General features: G+C 38.2%; 2 protein-coding genes and 1 pseudogene across 3 annotated transcripts; 2 read left to right on the top strand and 1 right to left on the bottom strand.

The window, feature by feature from the left end:
* LOC148844932 (serine carboxypeptidase-like 40) lies at window positions 1-6,275 on the top strand. The gene is made up of 8 exons (XM_088955112.1): window positions 1-399; window positions 888-995; window positions 1,198-1,472; window positions 1,607-1,861; window positions 2,020-2,141; window positions 2,245-2,337; window positions 3,424-3,529; window positions 5,888-6,275. Exons 1-8 carry the CDS (start codon window positions 30-32, stop codon window positions 6,035-6,037), a joined length of 1,479 nt encoding a protein of 492 aa, XP_088811238.1. The 5' UTR covers window positions 1-29; the 3' UTR covers window positions 6,038-6,275.
* Window positions 6,276-9,637: 3,362 nt separating this feature from the next.
* Window positions 9,638-12,493, bottom strand: LOC148844931 (uncharacterized). The gene is made up of 5 exons (XM_088954276.1): window positions 12,197-12,493; window positions 11,794-12,052; window positions 11,315-11,631; window positions 10,846-11,221; window positions 9,638-10,182 (listed from the first exon to the last, which is right to left on the bottom strand). The coding sequence occupies exons 1-5, from the start codon at window positions 12,491-12,493 to the stop codon at window positions 9,638-9,640; spliced, it is 1,794 nt and encodes a 597-aa protein (XP_088810402.1).
* A 3,225-nt stretch (window positions 12,494-15,718) lies between these two features.
* LOC148844930 (serine carboxypeptidase-like 40) lies at window positions 15,719-22,023 on the top strand (annotated as a pseudogene). Its single transcript, XR_016102133.1, has 8 exons — window positions 15,719-16,081; window positions 16,643-16,750; window positions 17,167-17,499; window positions 18,081-18,297; window positions 18,636-18,843; window positions 18,992-19,110; window positions 19,216-19,311; window positions 20,137-22,023. The product of XR_016102133.1 is annotated as a serine carboxypeptidase-like 40 (transcript).
* Window positions 22,024-25,575: the final 3,552 nt, after the last annotated feature.

Here is a 25,575-nt window from a genome sequence, read left to right as displayed (position 1 = left end):
TTGAAGCTTGAGAGAATTGAGAATAGAAGATGAAGGTTGGTCTTGTTATTTACTTTCTTCTGATCTATCTCTCATGCTTTGTTGCTCAAAGCCATGCAAGTCAAGCAAATGCACTTGCCAATCTTTACAAGAAGAAGCTTCAGGGAAAAATAGCTGGTATCGACTTGACCAGTGATGAGATGAAGATGACCCAAATCATTACTGAAGCAAAAGTCCTTCCACAGGAAGGGTTGAAGGAGAAGGATATGATAGAGAGGTTGCCTGGACAGCCCCCTGTTGGGTTCAAGCAGTATGGAGGTTATGTCACGGTCGATGAATCAGCCGGGCGGGCTCTTTTCTATTACTTTGCTGAAGCTCAGGATGCCAAGTCCAAACCTCTACTTCTTTGGCTCAATGGAGGTATTTTGATCTTAATCTTCCTCTCCTTTTTCTTCCAAATTATGGATGTTTCAGTTATATGCTCCATTTTTCTTGTAATTGTCAAACTCGTAAGACATGGAAATTAATGACTCTTAAAAGGGTTTGGAGGGTGGGGGCTTATATACGGATCCCTACCTATCTCCGTGGGGTGCCAATGTGAAACCAATCTTAGCTTGCTTCTATATGTAAGAAGAAAGAATATGTGAGTCATTTATTAATACTTCTTTGTTACTATATTATGGGTATTTCATTGGTAGTAGTTCAAATTGTTGGTGGTGATTTAATATGTAACCTTAATCCTTTAAAACTAATTATAATGTTAATTATTATTTATTTATAAGTAGTATTGCAATAATAAGAATAATTCAAAATAATAATGAAATTTGATGTTAATTCTAGTAGTAATAAATACGTAATCGATATGAGAGTAGTTTCAATGTTTTTTGGTGTATTTGATCTGTTTCAAGGCCCCGGTTGTTCTTCATTTGGATATGGAGCAATGGTGGAGCTTGGTCCGTTCCGTGTTCACAGTGATGGCAAAACACTCTACGAGAATCATTATTCATGGAATAGAGGTCGAGTAGTATTTTATTTACAATCTTTTTCCCTTTTGTTTTGTTTTGGTATTACGTACAGGGGAATCAAGAGATCCATTCAGCTACTGCATGGGTCATAGCTGCAGGCATCTTTTTCCCTTGGTACGTAGAAGATGCATGGCAATCTTGATCTTGAATTTCGTTTTGTTTTTCTTCTTTCTGGCTTTTTTTTTCTTTGTAGTGGCCAATGTGGTGTTCTTGGAGTCTCCAGCGGGGGTAGGGTTTTCATACTCGAACAAGACATCTGATTACAATACAAGAGGAGATGGAAACACAGCCCAAGATAACTATGTTTTCTTGGTCAATTGGTTGGAGAGATTCCCAGAATACAAGACCAGGGATTTCTATATAGCTGGAGAGAGCTATGCTGGCCACTATGTTCCTCAACTTGCTCATACCATTCTGCTGCATAACAAGATTGCACCAAACAACACCATCAATCTCAAAGGGATCATGGTACTCTCTCTCTCTCTCTCTCTCTCTCTCTAGACAAATATTCTTAATATTCTTGTGGGTTATTACGACACAAGTAGTATATAGTATATAGAGCCATTAGACAATCAATTTACAGTCTGCATGATCTGTTGTAGATTGGAAATGCAGTGATCAACGATGAAACTGACATGAAGGGCATGTATGATTATTTTTGGACCCATGCTCTATCTTCCGATGAAACCAATAACAAAATCAACACCTACTGTGATTTCAATGCTACCGAAGCGAGTGAAAAATGCGTCTACAGTCTTATTGAAGCTGATATGAATGTGGACTTCATTGATGTCTACAACATCTATGCCCCCCTGTGCTTCTCTTCCAATCTAACAGAAAAACCCAAAATGGCCTCGGTAAGATTAGGTTGTGCTTGTACAACAGTTTTAATTGTCATCCAAATGATAAATTAATAGCAGAGATGAGCAGAGTTGGTTGTACGTAATTAGTTTCTTTCAACAAAATTTTGTTGTTTTGAAAAAGGAAATTTAACAGATTACCCGTTGTTTTGTAGCTCATGAACTTCGATCCATGCAGCAACTATTATGTGCTTGCTTACTTAAACCATCCACATGTCCAAGAGGCTCTTCATGCCAATATCACCAAACTCAAATATGAGTGGCAACACTGCAGTAGGTAACAGGAAGAAATCCCTGAATTTAATTAATTGTGGTGATCATTTGATCTCTTTCTTCTTCTCCCAACTTCTGCATTTTAATGGAGTTGAGAAAAATCGCAGCCAAGTATTCATGAACTGGACAGACAGCGTATCAACAGTTCTTCCCCTCTTACAGGAGTGTTTGGCTAATGGAATTCGCGTTTTGGTGTACAGGTAAAAAGCACTTTCATATTTCTCTTAAAAATTAATAGGATCTATTAAGCATATGTAGGGTATAACAGGAATTTTGAGGCTTTAATTGGATCTAATTGATGGGTCTTCGTCATATCTTTTAAATCAAAACGGTTCCACACTTGCACTTGAAGGTCCAAATAGACCCAGATGAACTACTGAAACCGTCTGTTGATACATATGCTTGTCTTTAAAGAACTAAATATTAATCAATAAACTGAGGCTCAGTTTGGAAGGAGTACAAATGCAAATTTGTAGAGTGCAAAATCTTGTATTTTGTATTATTTTGCACTGTATACAGTACATATTTGTATTTGTACTCCTTCCACACTGAGCCTAAGGGACCATTAGATAACAGCTGAATTGTGGGCTCCTTAATGGCTGATTATTATCTGAAACTGAAACTGGGTAGATCTTTTTACTGTTGAAAATTTTATTTATTTAATTATTTTAGCAAGCAATAAGCCTTTCAGTTCTGCAATTTCAGCCATTGTCAAACCGCCCCTAAAGTATTGGTCGAGACTCGCATACTTTTATTTTCGTAAACCATCAATTATCTCAAGCTAAATACTGAGTTCAAAGAAATACAACTTGACCTTTTTTTCCATTGGGAAGGAGAATGTTAGTTTAACGATTTAATAAATTGATTAAAATTAATGAAATGATTATTAAATGAATAATGGATATTTAAAATGATTAAAAATTTAATAATTAAAAGAATAATAAAATCTATAAAAATTAAAAGAAATTAAAAAATTGGGAAAACTATCAAAATGAATAAAATGTTTAAAAATAATTAAAATTTATAAAAAAAATACACAATGATTAGAAAATAAATGAAATGAATGAAAACAATAAAAGGATAAAATTAAAAAATGAGTACAAATAAATAAGGATTTGGATACTTAGGTCTCTGCTACTCAGATATCCTATCAGTCCGTCCGTCGGCTTCAGCGGTAATACAACATAAGTACGCCCCCATACTCGAGTCAAATAACTTGATTAATCTTGTTAATATGGTAAATTGGTAATTAACATGGTTCTCACTTCTCACTCCATGGATTGCAGTGGCGACATAGATGCTAGAGTTCCTGTAACTTCAACCAGATATTCTCTTAATAAGCTTCAACTTCGAGTAAATACGTCATGGTATCCTTGGCACACAAACAATGAGGTAATTAACCTTTTCCTAATCATCTTATAATACACATGCATAGCGTGTTTGATATGGTTTCCGTTTATTCAATAAATATATTAAGTCAACGTTATGTGTGAATATATTTCCATTATGCTATTTAGTAAATTTATTTATTTTATAAATATTTGTCTTGATTTACATGCAAGTCAATCATTGAAAAAACTTTATTTTAAAGGTTCTTTTAACATAAAGGTCTTTATTTACCGTTTCCCTTATGTGGTGTCTAATTGTCAACAAATATCAAAAAAATATTTATTAACCACTTTTTTTTTCGGTTTTAAAGACAAATCAAGTACCAACGAAGCCATATCAAAGATATACATTCTCTCTCTTTCTCTCCTACTAGCTAGTTGGGTATCTTCATAAACCTATCCCCTAGAGGGATTTTCTTTGCTCCTTGAACAAAAGCTGCAAGTGTACCCTAACACTGAATTTTATTTTATTGGCCCACGTAGTCTCTTATGCCACTTAGATTAACAAATGATGTTATTTGTGGAGATTTGGTCATTACTTCAGAATCAATGCCACATCGGTAAAAGCAATACAATTTTGTTGATGTGGAAGTTGTTTTTGTTGATTTGGTCATTAAACTAACCTTTCTAACCAGGTTTAAAAAAATGAAAAAATAAGGGAAATGAGCTTCAATACAGGGTGTATCAGTCGTATCGATATTTTGAACCTTGCCTCATGCATGATAGGTCCGACTTTTATGGTGGGCCCCAATTTCATAATAAGATGTGTGATGTTTGATCAAGTTGGTAGGAATGTGTTTTGTTGGCAAGATATCCAACTCACATACACTCTTTTAATAGAGTTTGGATTGTCTACCAAAAAAATGTATTCCAACTACCTGCCAACATGATCTCACACCGCACATCTCATACATGGCAGGTCCCAATCTCATGATGAGCTGTACAATGTTAGATCAAGTTGGTAGGAGGTGGGAATAAGGATGATGGAATTCCCTATTCCCCCTACAGCTCTGTTGCAAAGAGTAAGTTTTAGTTGGGGGGTTTGTAAATTAGAGATTAATGAATAAGGATTTTTAATTTGATTATATTAGAGTTTACAGGGAATTATTTTATTTTGAACCAAAACCCTAATTATCATTAATCTGACTTGGCATAAGAGATGAAATAGGCCGACGTGGCATAAGAAATGACCTCGGCCCATAAAATTTACCAGTATACACATGCATCTTTTGTTCAAAGAATTATTAATGTAGCCTAGCTCAGTTTGAAAAGAGTACAAATACAAATATATACAGTACAAATATATACAAAAGAAAAATACAGATTTGCATTTGTATTCCTTACAAACTGAGCAGCATCTTTTGTTCAAGGAATTAATGTAACTTACTAAACAACGCCTTTTGTTCAAGGAATTAATGTAACCATTGGTTTTCAAACACCTTTAACCCAGACAACTGGACCGTTTGGCCTAGAAAACAATGGGTTCTATTTTACTCCTGAACCATCTTTTAGCAAAAAATTATTGACTTGATCAGAGCTGAGAATTGGTGGCCCAGACAGTTGGACCGTTAAATCATTTAACTCCGACAACAGATGTTAGGCATTTTTTATTTTAATTATTTTTTAATTATTTTTATTTTCCAAGTTGTCATGGGTTGATTCATTCAGACCAGTTCCAGATCGATTTTTTAAAATATTGATGTAACCAACTAAGCAATTTTTTTTTTAAACCAAGACCATATTTTAGATGATGGTTCAGATTTTTTTTTTTTTTTTTTTTTTGAGGGAATGATGGTTCAGATTGGGTCACTTGAATTAGGGTTGTTCCGGTGGGATTTGGCAACATTAGAATCTAACCCGACTATCAAATCCAAATCCAAATCCAAATCCAAATCCAAATCTGATCGGTTTTGGAAATCTTAGATTGAATTAAGATTTAATCCGACTCTGTTTCATACCTTTTAAATAAAATTAAATATTTTTATTTAAATCGGATATTGGATCAGGTAGGAAGTTTCAGAACCTGTTGACAGCCCTTATGGGGGTGAGTCAAGCCAAATTTACTATTTTAACATAATCCATTGACATCCTTATATGGGATTAACCACTCTTGCTAGGGTTTTAATTTGGATTATGATCTTAACAAAGTAACTCAAAAATATAATACTTGAATTGGTATGCATTGACTTGGCTTAGTTAGATAAGACTTCTATTTCAATTTTACACATACATATATATATATATATATATATATATATATATATATATATATATATATATATATAAAGTTGATTTATCCCTTGAAATCTGCTCTCAGTTCTCATGTAAAAACTACATTTGCCATTTCACTTGTTTGTTGCAGGTTGGTGGATATAGTGTTGTGTATAAGGGTGGCATAACGTTTGCTACAGTGAGAGGAGCGGGCCATCGGGTCCCAAGCGACCAGCCACTGAGGGCGCTTGTACTTGTTAATTACTTCCTTCGGGGAAAGCCTCTTCCTGGATTTTATTAAAGCATTTCCTCGAAGCACGTTAGAAGTAATGGAGCCAAAAGTATCATATCCCAATATTGTATAATAATAATAATAATAATAATAATAATAATAATAATAATAATAATAATAATAATAATAGTTTCTTATGGATCAAAAACCAAAGACAAATAATCAAACTGTGGTGTAATAATGGATTTGTTACTTTTGAACCAAATACCTAATTTAAAATCTTTCAGTTATTTATTCACCTGTTGTCTGGACAATTTTTGTCATTTGGACTAATGTTTTCAAATCTTCCTATAATTGCATGTAATATTTCAGCATACAATTGAGCTAGCTAGATGGCCTGGATTGGTTGACATGTCATTTGGACAATTTTTTTAGTATGTTTCACTCCATACCATCTCGTTGCAGAAAAAAAAAATTTTGAATTGATCAACAAACCAAATGACTCACTTGTTGAACCATTAATCAATTTAACTTGGCCAACCGGTCATACGTAATAGGGGCCAAATCAAGCGGGTTGGGTGAGGTTAAAGGTCAATCCACAAATCCTAGAGGTGCAATGTTGAGCTTGGGCCTGGCCCTACCCGAATTTAACCCAACACAATTCAAATTGGCTCAAGCTCGAGTTGAGTGGGGCAGCAATTAGTTCGGTTGGCAGATTGGCCAAGTTTGAAAGAAATAATTAATACATTTTTATATGTTCATCTCTCATTGGGCTTTATGGATTCATTTGAGAGTAGAATTGATTGAAAATATGTATAAACATCATTTATAAATGTATATACAGATGTTTTATATATATATATATATAATGTCTAATATATACATATATAATTATATACAGCCAATTTAAATATAAAATTGATTGTAAGAATTCACATTGGTTTCCATAGAGTGTGCCTCACAGTACATTACAGTCATACATTGAGAATATCTGTAAGTATGAAAAATGTTCCCCAAGAATGCTAAGATGTACTAACACATGGGAGCCAATCCAAACTTGCAAAACAGAAGGAATATCCCTGCTCACGAGCATGGGCCCTAAATGTCCAAGACCACGCTTTTGAGGAGTTCATCATCAACTACTTGATACCTCTTCAATGAAATTGGGATTTGATTCCTTGAGAGATCTTTGGTTACCCCATGACCGCCTCCCTATTATTCAACATTGGCCTTCTCGTCCTATGAAAGTAGCAGAGCTGATTGATCAGTCAACAATGGCTGCTACTATTGCCTCTATCCTCTCTACCACACTTCTAGTGGCTGCTAGTGTAATGAATGACAAACTTGTTTGCTCCCCTATTCCACATGGTAGGTATATCTCATCTTCTGGGTACCATCTAATTAAAGATGACCAAGCTAGCACATCTACTTCACACTACATTTCTGGTCAAGTACCATGGAATAAGTTTTGGAGTCTTAACACCATTTGTCCTAAACCTTTGCTTTTCATCTGGTGTATATTACAAGATGTTCTTCCAATCAGAACGATACTCAGTAAGGCTTTGCGGCATATTGATACCTTATTCTGCCCATTTTGTGAACAATCAGGTGACACCAAGGAGCATCTATTCCTCCATTGTCAAAGTGTCAAACTACTTGCTTAGTGTGGTTTGGGTCAGACTTCACTTTCAAGCTTGACTCCTATCCCCATTGGATGTAATGGATTGTTAAGTGGATTTCTCGACTGCAGACTTCAATGAGAACCACCTCCCTCTTTACACCAATTTCTTCATTATACTCTAAAACACATGACTTGCCTGTAATGTTCTCATCTTTCAAAATCAAGTTTGGAGACCTGACATCATTCTCCACAAAGCTCACACCCAACGGATGCAACTTAATGAAGTTGATTTCCAAATCTACACTCATCAAGCATCTCATGCTGCTGTTACGACTCAAGTTCAACAATCTCGTTGGACTCCTCCACCAGCTGGCTATGTCAAAATAAATTCTGACAGAGCAACTACACCTAATCCTACAGGAGCTGGTGTTGTGATTTGGAATGCAAATGGTGTTTTTCTCTTTGCCCGTGCCATTCCCTTGGAAGTTTCTTTATCTTTGCTTATTGAGGCCACAACTCTTTTGGAAAGCATCAAATTTATCATTTCTTTAGGCTTAACTTCCATAAGTTTTGAAGGTTGATACGAACCAAAAAGGATGGATGGAGAAGATAATAGTTTCTCTTTTATATATTTATTCAATACACTACAACTCTATTTATAATAGAGCTAATTATAATGGGGATACAATAAGGAGACAAGGTCGGTGACCTAAAGAGGATACAATAAGGAAAGAAGAGAAGATAAGATAATATCTTCTTGGTCATTATAATTAGCTCAATTGGAGTGGTAACAGTCTTAATATCAGTGAGTCCTATACGAGAAACAAGATCAGTGGCATACTTGGCCTGAGACAGATAATATCCCGATTGGTCAGAGGAGACCTCAATGCCTAAGAAATAAGTTAGTCGACCAAAATCTTTCATTTCAAACGGTTTGCTAAGAAAGGTCTTAAGAGCGGAAATGCCCTGCAAATCATTGCCAGTAATGATCATGTCATCCACATAAAGGAGGAGAAGTACACAACCCTGAGAGGTCTTTCGGATGAACAAGGCATGATCATAAGTGCTAGATTGAAAGCCAAACTGACAAACTGTAGATTTGAATTTGGAGAACCATGCTCGAGGCGCTTGCTTAAGTCCATATAGAGCCTTACGGAGACGACCAACCTGATTAGGGAGATGATCATAACCAGGAGGGGGCTGCATATAAATCTCTTCAGAAAGATCACCATTGAGAAAAGCATTCTTAACATCTATCTAAAATAACTGCCAGTGCTTAGCTACATCAATCGCAATAGGACTGCGAACAGAAGTGAGACGGGCTACTGGAGCAAAAGTCTCCTCATAATCAATGCCATACTCCTGTGTGAACCCTTTAGCTACCAATCTAGTTTTATACCTTTCAACTGAACCATCTGCCCGATTCTTGATTTTGTAGACCCATTTGCAATCAATCACGGATTTATCTGGAGGCAGGTCAACTAAATCCCAAGTATGAGTGCTTGTAAGAGCTTGAATTTCTTTTTCCATTGCTTTCTGCCATAGAGAGTCAGTACTAGCCTCGCGATAGGTACAAGGCTCATATAAAGATACAATGGTAGAATGATAATGAAAATCACGAAGAAGAATGGAAGGTTTAGTGACCCTACCAGAGCGACGGAGTGAAGCATTAGAATGAGCAGGGTCGAATTCGTCAAGAGGAATCAAGAGCTCTGAAGAAGGCAGAGCTGGGGGATCCATAGCCAAGGTAGATGCATCAGGAGAGGTTGCAGGTTGTGCAGTATTGTTAGAGCTATCAGATGAAGTAGTCGGACCGGCAGGTAAATCATCAGGAAAAAATGAGATAGTAGGATCAGTAAAGAAATGTGAAGATGTCGTGGTAACTCGAAATGGGGGAGAGACTGGAAAACATTTTGTGTTCCCAAAAGGTAACATGACGAGATATGCGAAGTCGTTGGGAAAGATGATCCCAACACCGATATCCTTTATGTTCAATACCATACCCGAGAAAACAACATAGACGTGCTTTTGGTTCCAATTTGGTATGTCTAGTGCTTAGTTGCAGCAATCGCAATAAGATTGCGAACAGAAGTGAGACGGGCTACTGGAGAAAAAGTCTCTTCATAATCAATGCCATACTCCTGTGTGAACCCTTTACCTACCAATCTAGCTTTATACCTTTCAACTGAACCATCTGCCTGATTCTTGATTTTGTAGACCCATTTGCAACCAATCACGGATTTATCTGGAGGCAGGTCAACTAAATCCCAAGTATGAGTGCTTGTAAGAGCTTGAATTTCTTCTTCCATTGCTTTCTGCCATAGAGGGTCAGTACTAACCTCGCGATAGGTACAAGGCTCATATAAAGATACAATGGTAGAATAACAATGAAAATCATGAAGAATAATGGAATGTTTAGTGACCCTACCAGAGCGACGAAGTGAAGCATTAGAATGAGCAGGGTCAAATTCATCAGGAGGAATCAAGAGCTCAGAAGAAGGCAGAGCTGGGGGATCCATAGCCAAGGTAGATGCATCAGGAGAGGTTGCAGGTTGTGCAGTACTGTTAGAGCTATCAGATGAAGTAGTCGGATCTGCAAGTAAATCATCAGGAAAAAACGAGATAGTAGGATTAGTAAAGAAATGTGAAGATGTCGTGGTAACTCGAAATGGGGAGAGACTGGAAAACATTTTGTGTTCCCAAAAGGTAACATGACGAGATATGCGAAGTCGTTGGGAAAGAGGATCCCAACACCGATATCCTTTATGTTCAATACCATACCCGAGAAAACAACATAGACGTGCTTTTGGTTCCAATTTGGTATGTTCATGAGGTTGTAATAGAACAAAACAAGCACAACCAAATACACGAAGAAACTAGTAATCAGGGCAATGTCCATACAATCGTTCATAAGGAGAAATGTTACCAATAACAGAAAAAGGAATGTGATTGATGGTATAAACAGCAATGAGGGCTGCTTCCCCCCAAAAACGTTCAGGACAAGAGGAAGAGATTAAAAAAGCTCGAACAGTATCAAGAATATGCCTATGTTTTCGTTCTGCACGCCCATTTTGTTGAGAGGTACCAGGACATGATCTATGAATGATAGTTCCATTTTGTGAAAGAAATTGGGTGAGGATAGAATCTCTATATTCCATGGCACTATCAGTGCGAAAAATTTTGATGATAGAGGAAAACTAAGTTTTGATCATGGTGGCAAATTGAATATAAATTGTAGGTAATTCAGATTTATTACACATGAGGTAAATCCATGTATATCGGGAGAAATCATCAATGAAGATCACAAAATAACGCGAACCACCCATGGTATTATGAGGCGAAGGGCCCCAAATATCAGAATGGATAAGATCAAAAGGTGCAGAAGAAACAGAATCACTTATAGTAAAAGGCAAAGCATGATGCTTTGAAAGAGGACATGAAACACAATCAAAGTCTGTTGTTTTAACAGGACCCAAACATCCATTAAAAATTAAAGATCCTAATTTAGAGGTAGAAATGTGACCAAGACGAGAATGCCAGACACTAGAGGTAACAACAACAGCAAGAGATGATAGCTCAAACAGTCTCCTAACCTTACGGCATGTCCCAATGATCTTCCCTGTCCGTTGATCCTACACAATACAACCACGACTTGAGAAATATAGTTCAAAACCAAGTTCGCATAATTGTCCAACAGATATAAGATTTAGAGATAATTTAGGTACCAAAAAAGTGTTAGGAAGTGACAAACGAGATGTTAAAACAGTGCCTTCACTTTTGACAGTTAAGGTGGAACTATGAGCAGTATGAACAATTGGTGCAATAGAAGGATGTGACTTGGAAGTAAACAGTGATGAATTGGATGTCATATGATTGCAACAGGCAGAATCAAAATACCATGATGAGGTAGTACCTGGAGTGACGGACAATACTGAATTTGAAGGCATACCAGAATCAGGTTGGAGCTGGTGAAGAAGAGATTGGAGTTCTCTAAGAGAAAATTTTGGAGAGGTGTTATCAGAAGAATTCTCTATGGTAGCAGCTGCAGTAGAACTCAAAGCCTAAGAATCCATGGATGAGGACTTATGTCCAGACGCCTTTTTGGCTTGCAAGCGGCGGCACTTAGAAATAGTGTGACCAGTCTTCTTGCAGTAATTGCAAAAAGTCCGTTTAGAAGATTTAGTTGAAGAAGTAGCAGACGTACCCGGAGTAGCAAGAACAACATCACTAGATAGTAAGGATCGTTCATCTCGGAGTGTTTTTAGACGAGTTTCTTTAGAGAGCAAATCTTTGATCACAACTTCAATAGAAGGCAATGGGCTACAATGAAGTAGAGTACCGCTAATAGGTTCATACTCATCCCTGAGAGTCATCAGAAGATGCCAAACACGTTGGTGATCGCGAAGCTTGGAATAAGTAGTAGCTACAGAGGTACTATCCCATTCAGGTTCACACTGTGCTAACTGATCCCAAAGAACTTATAATTCAGAGACATAGTTGTGAATGGTCTGTTCAAGTTGTTGCTTCATATGGTGAAGAAGCCTATAGAGCTGAAACTGATGCACATCATCAGAAATAGAATAACGATCTTGTAAGAAATCCCATACCTCTTTAGAAGAGTCATATCTGCGAAATTCCAACTTGATGCTTGCAATACAAGTATTGCAAAACCAGGTCAATATTTGATGATTTTTCCCATCCCATTTTTCTACTCGTTCAACAAATTTATCTTCTGTTTCATCAGCAATTTTAGTAGGTTTGGGAATCTCACCTGTCACATATCGCCATAGAAGACGTCCCTTGAGAAAACTGCACATCTCCTGAGACCATAAATCATAATTTGAGCCATCGAAGGTAATAGTGATGGGATGAGAGATATGTTGAGCAGCTTCAAATGAATCCATGAGGAGAAACACAAAAATCTGGAGCAACGCAAATCACGGGAAAAGAAATAAAGTAGACCTAGGGCTCTTGCTCAGGCTCAGGCTCAGACCCGTGTTCCTTTTCTTGCTTTCTTCAGTTAATTTTGTTTTTGTCTTCCCCCAACTAAGCCTTAGCGACCAACTCGGACAACAACAATGGCGAGTCAAGCAATTGAGAATTACAGAGAGAAAGTGGATATGCTCTCTGCAAGAAGAAATCACTGGAGCTTTTGGAGGAGATGTCGCTGCCTGAGGTCTTGCGCTTAATGCTCAGGTCGGTTCAGATCCGACTGTTTTCTGAAACAGTGGCTTACTACGAGACCCACTGATGAGTGACCTCTTGTTCGGGTTGGGCTTGTGTTGTAGCCAGCCTAGGGTTGTTACTGCCCCTGAGTCTGTTGCCGCTGGACAGCACGGAAGAGGTGGGCTACAACAGGGAAGCCGGGCTCGTCTGGCTTAAGGAGGAAGAACGCAACACATTATCGCCTTCGTGGAAAACCACCAGATGAAGAAGTTGATCGGCGTCAAGAGTAAGGAGCTCCTGATTCGGATTGGGTCACCCTCTGGGATATCTACCTCGATGACCTTGCTTCCGATAAGATCTCGTTCGCCGGCCGTTGGTCTGGTCGCAGAGGATCCAAGCTTGCAGCCAACCGGAGCAGAGCAGAGGAATCGTTGGTCTGGTCGCAGACTTGGAAGACGGAGGATAGAGGATCCAAGCTTGTTCCGCGGCCAACCGGAGCAGAGGAGTCGTCGGTTCCGAATGGAGCAGAGCAGAGGAATCGTTGGTTTGGTCACAGACTTGGAAGACGGAGGACAGAGGATCCAAGCTTGTTCCGCAACCAACCAGAGCAGAGGAGTTGTTGGTTCCGTCGCTCTGGTCGCAGACTTGGAAGGCTGAGGATTCAAGCTTCAGTCGTCGGTTCCGTCGAGTTCTCTGTTTACCTCTATATCGGGCGGCAGAGCAGGAATACCCTTGTGAAACACAGACGAGAATAACAACTGGGCGCTTTTCGTGATTATCCTCAAAGCTAGATCGACAAGCTTCCGTGCACCAGATGGCAACCTCCAGATTACCCTGCTTCTGCTTTCGGGGTTGAAGAAGAAGAAGCAAATACGAATCTCAATTTTCTACTGCATCAGAAGTCGTGTATAGGACGGCGATCACGACGGGTGGTTATGTGAGGGAGCTAGCCTTCAACCCGAGGTGCTACGATAACCGGTGCAACGACAGTGTGCACTCATGAGAGGGCACCAGCGAAGCTCAAGTGGAGGGACGGATCCGATAAAGTATCACAGGCTCTGATACCATGATACGAACCAAGAAGGATGGATGGAGAAGATAATAGTTTCTCTTTTATATATTTATTCAATAGGCTACAACTCTATTTATAATAGAGCTAATTATAATAGGGATACAATAAGGAGACAAGATCGGTGACCTAAAGAGGATACAATAAGGAAAGAAGAGAAGATAAGATATGTACAGCTATCTCCTAGAAGGAAGGAGATAATGAAACTAATTTTGATAGAATACACTAACAAAGGTGATGCAAAATCTGTTATTCATCTCTTGTTGGAGGATTCATCTACACCTCCATGGAATATTCACACTCTCATTTTGAATTGAAAGTGATATCTTCTTTACCTTCCCTCTTACTCAATTACTTTTTTCCCTCGATCTTGTAATCGAGATGCACATTATCTTGCCAAGCATGCTCTTTCCTGTCCTTTTTTTGTAACTTCGTCTCTACCTCCTGATTCTTAATCTGGAATCTATTATATAATTGAGTAATTTGTTGAATGAATTTGCCTAAGGGAATTTTCAAAAAAAAAAAAAATGGAATTGAGATTTTGTCATCACACTTCCCTCAGAGTTCATTGCAGTTGTGGATTGAGAATATCTCCCATGAATAAGGGCTGTGATGATGATGTGAGAACCGTGAGGATGAAAGGGGGAGATCATTTTGTTAAGAATCGGTCTTACCCTAAGCATAAACACCAGGAAAATTCCATTAATTGTTTTGTCATTTTTCCAAGAATTCCTGATCACTGTGGCGTGGGCTTTCTTAAACAAATAATAATAAGTTATAAATTTGTGGATTCAATTAAACCAAGTAAACATCACGCACATGTAAAAGAAAGTCTTCGGAAAGATAGAACTTTTTGCATGAGAAACTAACATGAGTGGCTGTTCTGGGGTCTAGCAAATTGCTTTCAGTTCTTAAATTTTTGATGTGAAGGTCTGCAATTTTTTTTTATCCTGCTAACTTGAATTATTCGTTCATAGATGCCACAGAAAATCTCACAGATCCAGCCAATTACTAATTAACCTAATTATTCAAGACCAAACTTTTGTTGAATTCATCAACTTCCTCATCCAAGTTCGAATGGCCCCACCAAAATTTCTTTTCCAAGATTATAGCACCATCCAGTGTAAAAGAAGGCAAATTAACTTTGGACTAGTATAATCAAATAATCAATTTTAATATTTATAATCTACATCAAAACCAAAGCAACCTGTCAATAAAACACATTTCAACACCCTATTAACAAGATTTAACACTGTACATCTGACCATGAGACCGGGATCGATCTACCATACAAGTGAGACCCGCCATGGGATCGATCTACCATACAAGTGAGACCCGCCATGTATGAGATGTGTAGTATCAGATTATTGTGTTCATTTGATTTGTTCATTAAAAGAAAATAAAAATTAAACTGAATGTCTACTTCGGCCCTTTTGAATGAGGTCTATCATCATTCCATTCTTGTAGAGAAGTCATCACCCAATTGAGCATGGGCATGTTTGCCAATTTCCGGTCTCTGCACTGTATTGCCATCATTTTGGAAATTTTGGAATGAAGCTTATCATCATAAGATAGGAGCTGCTTGCCTTGACTTCTCTAACAAAGAAGTAAAAACTTTACAACCTGAGTTGTGTGAAACATGCAACCCCAGCCCGTTTAAACTGAATATGGACAAAAACTTGGTTCAACGGTTCAGCAACTTGTGGATGGTTTTACAGGAGCATTTATTGGGAATGATTGTGAAATGTCGTAATAACTAAATTTGATCGGATCTGATGGTTAAGAAGACTTAGAAATGTGAACCCAGAAAAGTCTTTGAAACATATAAAGAGTTCTCTATTATGAAAAAGTTTCATACTCATGAAGCTTGAGATAAGAGGATAGAAGATGAAGACTGGTCTTGTTATTTTCTTTCTTCTCTATCTCTCATGCCTCGTTGCTCAAAGCCACGGAAGGCAAGCAGATGCTCTTGCCAGTCTTTATAAAGCAAAGTTCCAGGGAAAAACAGCTGGTATCGACTTGACCAGTAATGAGATGATGAAGATGACCCAAATCATTACTGAAGCAAAAGTCCTTCCACAGGAAGGGTTGAAGGAGAAGGATATGATAGAGAGGTTGCCCGGACAGCCCCCTGTTGGGTTCAAGCAGCATGGAGGTTATGTCACGGTCGATGAATCAGCCGGGCGGGCTCTTTTCTATTACTTTGCTGAAGCTCAGGATGCCAAGTCCAAACCTCTACTTCTTTGGCTCAATGGAGGTACTTTGATCTTAATCTTCCTCTATCTTCTCTTTCTTTCAAGTTTCAAATGGGTATGTCAGTTATGTCATCCATTTTCTTTGTAATATTTAAACTTGTAAAACATGGAAATTTGATCTTCAGTGGGGGGCTCTTCTTGGGTGTGGGGAATTATTCATGAGGGATCCCTAGCTAGATCGCTTCATGTCAAAACGAGGTGGGTTTTAGGGTACATACTTTCCAAGGTTTTTAAAATCGGACAGGATAATGAACTGGTCAAGGGTCTAGTTTTCGGGTCGAATAGTTCGATCGTTCAAATCAAACGGATGGCCCGTTCTAACAAAAAAATAAAAAATAAATAAAAACCGATCGAACGGTTTGAGCACCTTAATCAGTGGTTTTTTGACTAAATCATCAGTTTTTGGGGAAATAACAGTTCTGGAGTAAAATAGATCCCGGTTTTTCTGGTCTGACCATCTTGTCCGGTCCGATTTTTGCAGAAATAATAATTTCAAAATAGTGAGCTGTATTATTAATTCTAGTAGTAATATATCTGTTTCTGGGTGTTTGATCTCTGTCTAGGACCTGGTTGTTCTTCACTTGCATATGGAGCAATGGAGGAGCTTGGTCCATTCCGAGTTCACAGTGATGGCAAAACACTCTACGAAAATCATTATTCATGGAATAGAGGTTGAGTTATTTTCTTTTTCAATCTTTTTCCATTTTAGGCTCAGTTTGGAAGAAGTATAAATATAAGTATATGTAGAATGCAAATCCTTGTATTTTGTATGTATATTAACTGTATGTATTGGTACTCCTTCCAAAATACTGAGCTTACAAGGGCATTAAGAATTAATTAAGAGGGTCCACTGACCTTATCATGAAGAACCAGTATATGCGGGTTTGATCCTGCACCTCCATATTCCAGGGATGCTAAAAGACCACAACTCAGCTTCTGCATGGATATCTATGGGATTTCCCGATGAATGACAAGGGAGATCCCCAAGCTCTGGATCATAGGCTTCTTTCTTCAGAAGATGCATGGTAATCTTGATCTTGAATTTCGTTTTGTTTTTCTTCTTTCTGGCTTTTTTTTTTCTTTGTAGTGGCCAATGTAGTGTTCTTGGAGTCTCCAGCGGGGGTAGGGTTTTCATACTCGAACAAGACATCTGATTACAATACAAGAGGAGATGGAAACACAGCCCAAGATAACTATGTTTTCTTGGTCAATTGGTTGGAGAGATTCCCAGAATACAAGACCAGGGATTTCTATATAGCTGGAGAGAGCTATGCTGGCCACTAAGTTCCTCAACTTGCTCATACCATTCTGCTGCATAACAAGATTGCACCAAACAACACCATCAATCTCAAAGGGATCATGGTACTCTCTCTCTCTCAGACAAATATTCTTAATATTCTTGTGGGTTATTACGACACAAGTAGTATATACTATATAGTAGGGCTGTCAATTGGACAGGATTTGGTCCAATCTGGTCCAGTCCAATATTGATCCATTTATAAATGGGCTGAACCAAATCTAATCCAAACCTCATACAAACCGGATCTAGTCCAATCCAATTAAAATGTAAATGGACCGGATTGGATCTAATCCAGTCCATATTAAATGTTTTCCCTACTCACAGTCCGTAAGAGTCCACAGCGGTCACTATGAAATAATAACTACAATCAACGGATGGCAGCCTCTCAACACGTACGTGTCGTCTTTTCATTGGTTAAGAGTTTTGGTAAAGCAACATTCCTTCCAAACCACGTAAGACCCTGGAAGGCTGAAAACTTTGCCCCCTACCCGATAATATCCCGTCATCCATCCTTACAAATTTGGAGAAATCTCAGCCGTAGCCTATGGCATCGCTTATTATAAAGCGAAGCCCTCAGACCTCTAGCTCCAGCTCCCCACCTCCTTAAATCCGACAAGGACCACAACTGAAAGCTCCCAATCTCACAAACACAACAACCACCTTCTCTTTGTTTCTCTCTCTGGTTTCTCTGGTTTTCACAGAAATGGTAACGATAATTGCACATCAAATTGGTGCCCTGTCTGTGACGCCTGTAGCTTCATCACAAACCAGGAAAGTGTCAGGTGATCAGCCTGCTGTTGTAGTGCATCGACTCTTTGGAAGACACCCTCACGGCCTACGAACCTACGGCCTAGAACTCAGAAAAAAGGGCCAGTGGTCGGAAGAGAGGTGGAGGCCAGCCTGTCAGTGGAGTGTCAGGTGGTAGTGGCGGAGACGGCGGTGGTGGAGTGCATAGATGGAGAGGTGGGAGGTGTGCAGGTTAAGGGCGAGAGGAAGATCGCTGAAGAGAGGGAAATGCCGCCAGAGTTCGTCCGAAGCTTCAAACAAAATACCACCGGCAAGACTTTGAGATGGAGCGATGGAGGCACCGAACTAGCCTTCGAAAGTTTCCATGCTTCAAGCCTTCAACGTTCAAAATTCAAACAAAAATGAACGGACCAGCGGGCTTGTTCGAACTTTTGGCCTTGTCCACTTTTGGTCCATTCTATGAATGGATGATTCATGTTCGGACCGGTCTGAGTCCATATCAATTTTAGGACTTATGTTTGGACCCATGCTCTATCTTCCGATGAAACCAACAACGCAATCAACACATACTGCGATTTCAATGCCACCAAATTGAGTGAAAAATGCTTGAACAGTCTCATTGAAGCTGAGATGAATGTGGGCTTTATTGATATCTACAACATCTATGGTCCCCTGTGTTTCTCTTCCAATCTAACAGAAAAACCCAAAATGGCCTCGGTAAGATTGGTTGTACTTGTACAACAGTCTTCGTTGTTATATATCCAAATTATAAATTAATAGCAGAGAAGAGTTGGTACTTGGTTGTTAGTTCCTTTGAACAATATTTGAAAAGACAATTAAACAGACTGCTTGTTTTAATTTGCAGCTCATGAAATTCGATCCATGCAGCGATTATTATGTGATTGCTTACTTAAACCATCCAGATGTCCAAGAGGCTCTTCATGCCAATATCACCAAACTCAAATACAAATGGCGACCCTGCAAGTAAGTAACAGAAAGGAAACCAGTACTTAATTGTGCTGATCATTTGTTCTTCTCTTTCTTCTTTCCACAACTTGAGCTTTTTAACGGAATTCAGAAAAACCGCAGCCACGAAATATACAGCAACTGGTCAGACAGTGCATCAACAGTTCTTCCCCTCTTACAGGAGCTTATGGCTGAAGGAATTCGGGTTTTGGTTTTCAGGTAAAGAAGAAGTTTCCTTAGGCTCAGTTTGGAAGGAGTATAAATGCAAAATGTAAATATATACTGTGCAAATACATATTTGCTTTTATACTCCTTCCAAACTGAGCCTTATTTTCTTTAAAAATTAATAAGATCTAAGCAATTTTGACGATCGATCTGGGTCCAATTGATGTGTCTTCAACTTGTCTCCTAGATCTATATCAAAAGGGTTCCACTTGATTCTTCATGAAGGTCCAAACAGAACAAGATGAATTACTGAAGCCTATAATAAATAAGAAATAATAGGTTTTGCACTGTAGGTATTTGTATTTCTATTCCTTCCAAACTCAGTTTGGGAAGAGTAATAATACAAATATGTACGATATAAATACAGGTTTAGAAAATACAAAATACAAAGCTTTAAACTGTACATAATCATACTGTCAAAGTACCTAATATCGAACGCTCTGAAGATGGTGGGCGTTGTGCAAATATAAAAAAAATGTTGGATCATAAGAATTCTGAATTAAACTGTATATCTATAATAATTCAAAATTATAAATGCCTTCACCTATAATATTCATATTTGTCCGTAAATTAACATCAATTCCGAGCTAGCACCTACACCCAATTGTACGGTGAAATTATAATTTCTAAGGGTAAACTGAACAATAAAAACCCTTGATCTTTAGAAGTATAATCGAACTTTATTTAAGTCCAGTCTAGATGAATAGGCACAATGTTGTAAGCATGTTAATTGAAAATTTACTGACACATGTCATTTAAAATATTCTCATTCTACCTTTTGTCAGAATATTTCTTAAGTTCTCAGTATATTTATTGCAGTGGCGACGTAGATGGTAGAGTTCCTGTAACTTCAACCAAGTATTCTCTGAATAAGCTTCAACTTCTAGTAAATACGTCATGGTATCCTTGGTACACAAACAATGAGGTAATGTTTTCTTAATCCTCTTATAATGGGCTTGATTTATTATATATCCCACTTTCCTCTTTTGTTCAAGGAATTAATAACCTACTAATCAGATCTTCTAGCCCCATAATGACCATCTTTTGGATGGTTCAAATCAGATAGCTTGAATTAGGATTGTGATCTCGGTCCAAATTCGGATGGGATTTGGCAACATCAGAATTTGATCGGTACATAAACTTGTTATTTTTGCTAAATTTGGAGTTAAGGGCAGCTTAATAATTTATGAAGTCAAGTGGTCGAGAGTCCCACTTGCAAAGACCCAAAAGACATTAAAGGCCCTCGGAGTAGCCTTAGGAGTGAGAATTCCGATGATCAAGTTAGCCGAAGGTTATAAGATAGTTGAGGTCATAGTAAGAGAGTAAAAGAAGAGAACGTGAGTAGTGTGTAAGAGTCTGTACCTTTGGCTATGATGCCCTTTTATAGTCGGAGTTGCCCAGGGGCCTAGCAGTGGGCGAAAGGTAACGATCCTATGAATCAAGGTTATGAATGCAATGGTTACTCGGGCGAGATCCTAGTTGATGAGGGCAGATTTGGCCCTCCAGTGAAATTGCGACACGTGGCACTTCGTAACAACTAGACAAACACCCAGGCAACAACTTACCAAGTTGGTGACCCACCTGAGCACCGGTTCGGTCGGCCTGCACGCGGCCTGGCGCGACCTGAGCGCGGCTTGCGCGACCTGGCGCGACCTGAGCATGGCCTGTGCGACCTGGCCGACCTAGATCAACTTAGCACATGATCCGACTTAGCCGCCCAGAAGACACCCACTGATAAACTCGGCATGCATACCCCACGAGTTCGGTAGCTCACCAAAGAGCTCGCCAAAGAGCCAGGCAGCTCCGCAGAGCTCGCCACAAGCAGTTCGTCATAGCTCCCCCGGGCAACTCGCCACTTGTACGGTAGCTCGGTACAGGAGTAGTTTGGCGTATCTCAGGAAGATCTCCTGCCTGACAACCTGGCCTCGACACGACCTGCCGATTGACACAGGTGCCGACCTGACAACCTAGCCCAGATATCGACCCGCCGCCTGACACAAGCGCCAGTCTGACGACCTCAAGGAGTTCACCACCGTACCCCGGTTCTGACGGGATGTGACAAGTCTTACCTTTTGGAGGCTTTTCAACCACCTAACCCGCGAGGACTCGGGTATATAAAGACCTCACCCCCCAAAGGATGGGGGATGGGAAAAAAGGGAGGTAATCTTTGCTCTCTCTCTTTCTCATTTCTCCAGTATCATCTTCAAAGCTCTCTACAATCAGAATGCTAACTTAAGCGTCGGAGAATCCCCGCTGGGAAAATACCCCCGGGTCCTCTGATTCAGTTCTCGCAGGTCCCTCAGCTCTTGCCGTGTACAAAGGAGGAGGGAAAAAAGGATGTTCTCGCAGGTCCCTCAGCTCCCGCCGCCTACAAAGGAGAGGAAATCACCTCATGCAGGGGGTAGTCGGGTTGCGCTGCACCAGGGAGCCCCACCGTCTGAGTTGCAGGCCGCCTAGGAGCAGGTCGAACGACGAGCTCGCCACCAGGGAGCTCGCCACTAGGCAGTTCGCCACCAGGGAGCTCGCCACCAGGCAGTTCGCCACCAAGGAGCTCGCCACCAGGGAGCTCGCCACCAAGCAGTTCGCCACCAGGCAACTCCACTAGAGAGTTCGCCACCAAGTAGCTCATCACCAAGGCACGTCACCACCGGATCAAATAACGAGGTACTTAGCCAAAAAATTTATATCACAAAAAATGGTACGTGACCAGAAACGATTACATCACTAGTGGCTGAGCGTTACTCCATAATTAATACGTGGGAAGAGACTTCAGCTGAGATCATAACGCTTATAGTAAATGTCGTTACAGTAATGACCCCAAAAGGTTACAGTGTTGCCCTTAGGTGAGGTCGAGGTGACGAGATTATCTTTAGGGTGTGTCACGTGTCATCATCCAATGGGGTGATCAATTATGCCTATATCACTTATATACATAATATAAAATATCTGTATATTTATGTATAATTATATAAATTTTATATAATATAAAATAATGGAATTAGAAAGCAGAGTTTCAGACATTGTTGACTGCAGGTTCCATGAAGTTCGGAGATCTCATACTAAATCAGTAAATTATTGTCTGGAAAATTCTCAAACCAAACTAAACTATTTTATGACGGTTTGATGTCATTTCTAATATAGTTTGGACAATTTTATGATTCTATTGGGCTTTTAATACAGTTTAGAACATTTTATGATTCTATTGGGCTGGACCCAATTAGAAAGCCCAAATAACACCACCCCAACTTTTCAAACTAGCATCTTCAGAGGTTAGAGAGAAGAGAGTTATTTTATTATAAAATAAGAGACTGTTTTGAAATGCAAACCGAACCAAATTGCATGTAAGTTCAGTTTGATTCAGTTCGATTATGCGGTTTGGACTGTACAATGAACACCCTTATTTGAGTGACTTTTGAACTTGGAGATCTCTTATCTAGAATTGGCATTTCACTTGTTGGTCATAGGTTGGTGGATACACTGTCGTGTACAAGGGTGGCCTAACATTTTCTACAGTAAGAGGAGCAGGTCATGAGGTCCCAAGCTACCAGCCACTGAGGGCACTTGACCTTGTTAAGTACTTCCTCCATGGAAAGCCCCTTCCCCCACTTTAAAGCATTTCCCTAAAGCACCTTAGAAGAAATGGAGCCAATAAAAACCAAGTATTTGAAATGATGTAACAGAGACACAAGTAATCAAAGCATGTTGTTGTGATGGATCTGTTGCATTTTATAATGTTGTAGTGATGAATGCGTTGATGCATGACTAAAATAAAATATTGTCCAACTGTTCATGGCAAGTATTTCAAAAATTTATCCAAAAAAAAAACTAAATACCTAATTTCAGATCTTCTTTTGTTTATTAGTGTCTCTCGGCATGCAATTGAATTCGATAGCCAGATTGATTAACATGTGATCTTGACAAACTTTTTAGTTTGTTTAACTTTCAGCCCATACCACCTCTTGTGAAAAAGCTCACTTGTTGAACCACTAATCAATTTGACTGGGATACATTAATTCTCTTTTTTTATTTTCTTTGTATTTTTAGCCATTTTGATTATTAATAACATTAATTCTCATTTTTTCTCATATATTTTCAATATTGTAAGATTTGGATTGGACATGAAACTGGAATGCCTTCTAAGTCATGGGTTAAATGGCAGGCCTAACCATTGGTTCAACCTGATGACCCGTCACATTATATACAAAAATTGGTCGGATGTTTTATAATTTACAATAAATTAATGACTTGGACTGGTCATCCAAAACTGGTGGATCATTGAAACCTATATGGTTTCCAATGGTTCAAACCAGTTCTTGAACAAGTCATCCATTTTTTCAAAAATTTGAAAAACTAATGTTAAAAAAATAATGCATATCAGTTCTCAAATTTCAACAGATCATCCAATTTTTTAGAAATTTGAAAAACTGGGGTTCTAAAAAACCAAAATATCCACTAGCTCCTGATTTTCATGGTCCAGCCATCCGGCCAAATCTAAGTGTTAGTACCTGGATGGAAAACCTATTTTCTTTTAGATTTATTTTAAATTTTGCATTCTATTTCTTTCATTAAAAGACAGCTTTTTTTTATATTTATTTTTATTTAATATGATGAATATGCAATATTATAAATTTGTCCAAATATTTTTTACAAAATTTCTATACCTTTCTCTATGTTTGCATTTCTAACTTTCTATTTTTTTAAATATGTATTATTTTATCATGAAATCGTGGGTTTACCCATTTGACCCAAATGGTTGAACTACTAACCCACCATCCAATAAGAAAATGGTTGCATTCCCAGTTCAGTTTTAAATTTTGTATTCTATTTTCATGATTAATAAAAATACTTCTTATTTATCATACATACTTTTGTTTATTATGATGAGTATACAATACTTAAAGATGAGTTTAAAATTTTCTTTATTTTTTGTAACTTTTTATATTTTTATTTATTTATTTGTGGGGTTCAACTATTCTATTGGAAAGTCATGATATCCCAAAAAACTTGTGACCAATCAACAGATATCATAAAGTGTTTATCAATTAGATGGTATTTACCAAAATTCATTCATCATTTTGATTGGTCAAAGTTCTTCCAGTATGATATCTTTCTAGCATCATAGATTTTTTCATAATTATGACATCAAGGTTTGACCCATTTAAATTAAATAGGTTAAAATGCTTTTGTTTTCAAGTTAGATTTAAAAATATGGGTTTTATACCATTAAAATTATTATGTATGGATTTAACTAGTGAATTTACTGATGAAAACAAAAAACACCTCAAATATAGGATTCAATGAGAAAGAATGAGGATTAATACCTTAAATATGAAACTTAATGATTGGGAGTTGAATCAACTGAAAAGTAGCATTCAAATTACATTTCCTATCCTCACAAAAGAGAGGGACCGAATTCAAAAAGAGAAGTATTTTAGTTAAGAAAAAATCCAAAACTCTCAAACTTCATTTCCACTTTTAATAGTAGCCTAAATATAAATAAAAACTATAGAGAGAATGAGAGTTAATAACTCAAATATAAAACTTAATGGCAGGTAATTGAATGAACTTAAAAGTAGCATCCCAATTATATTTTCTATCCTCACAAAAGAGAAGGAACAAATTCGAAAAGATAGGTATTTTGATTAAGAAAAAGTCCAAAACTCTCAAATACCCCATTCCCACTTTTAATAATAGCTTGAATATAAATAAAAATTATGGAAGAGAGCGCAATCTTTGCCATTACCTTTGCAGTATCTTTTTTTCTTTTTACCTCTATATCCAAAATGTTATCCTCAATAATAATTGGTCATTCAATCAATGTTATCATACCAGCGGCCGAATTGTTATAAACAGGTTTGTGTAAAATTGTTCTCACTCATAATTAGTCAAGAGAGGTCGATTGTATCCTATTCTCTATTTACAACAATATATAAATAGACTTTTAGTAATAACGTATGTTCTATATGCATAATGGTCGAAGATGTGAGCTCTCATGGACTCTATTGGAGTGTTCTAATTAAGTAGTTAGAGTATCCTTAACATCCCCCTCAAGTTGATAAAGGCAGAAGTAACAGACTAACAGTCAATCTTGTAATGGAAAATGGCAAAATGATCATAATTGAGACATTTGGTAAGGATGTTTGCAACCCAGTTTTTGGTAGACATAAATCGAACCTGAAGAAGCTTGTTAGTCACACCTTCGCAAATAAAAACCCATCACGACCCATTGGGTGCCCGTGACCCATCCCACCCTGACCC

Source organism: Nelumbo lutea, chromosome 7 (genome assembly GCF_056320005.1).
Source record: "Nelumbo lutea isolate HS-2025 chromosome 7, American lotus-T2T, whole genome shotgun sequence".
Classification (NCBI taxonomy): domain Eukaryota; kingdom Viridiplantae; phylum Streptophyta; class Magnoliopsida; order Proteales; family Nelumbonaceae; genus Nelumbo; species Nelumbo lutea.
The sequence above is the reverse complement of the archived record's forward strand: the minus strand, read 5'-3'. Positions and strand labels throughout refer to the sequence as shown.

Bases quoted from the DNA above. Each gene is read 5' to 3' on its own strand.
- LOC148844932 (XM_088955112.1), top strand. From the start codon at position 30: ATGAAGGTTGGTCTTGTTATTTACTTTCTTCTGATCTATCTCTCATGC. The intron at 2,142-2,244 runs GTAACAGGAAGA...GAAAAATCGCAG, and splicing joins GAGTGGCAACACTGCAGTAG to CCAAGTATTCATGAACTGGA. The intron at 2,338-3,423 runs GTAAAAAGCACT...CATGGATTGCAG, and splicing joins ATTCGCGTTTTGGTGTACAG to TGGCGACATAGATGCTAGAG.
- LOC148844931 (XM_088954276.1), bottom strand. From the start codon at position 12,493: ATGGATTCATTTGAAGCTGCTCAACATATCTCTCATCCCATCACTATT. The intron at 11,632-11,793 runs GTACGTCTGCTA...GTTCTACTGCAG, and splicing joins TGTTGTTCTTGCTACTCCGG to CTGCTACCATAGAGAATTCT. The intron at 10,183-10,845 runs GTAATAAATCTG...ATTTACTTGCAG, and splicing joins TACATGGATTTACCTCATGT to ATCCGACTACTTCATCTGAT.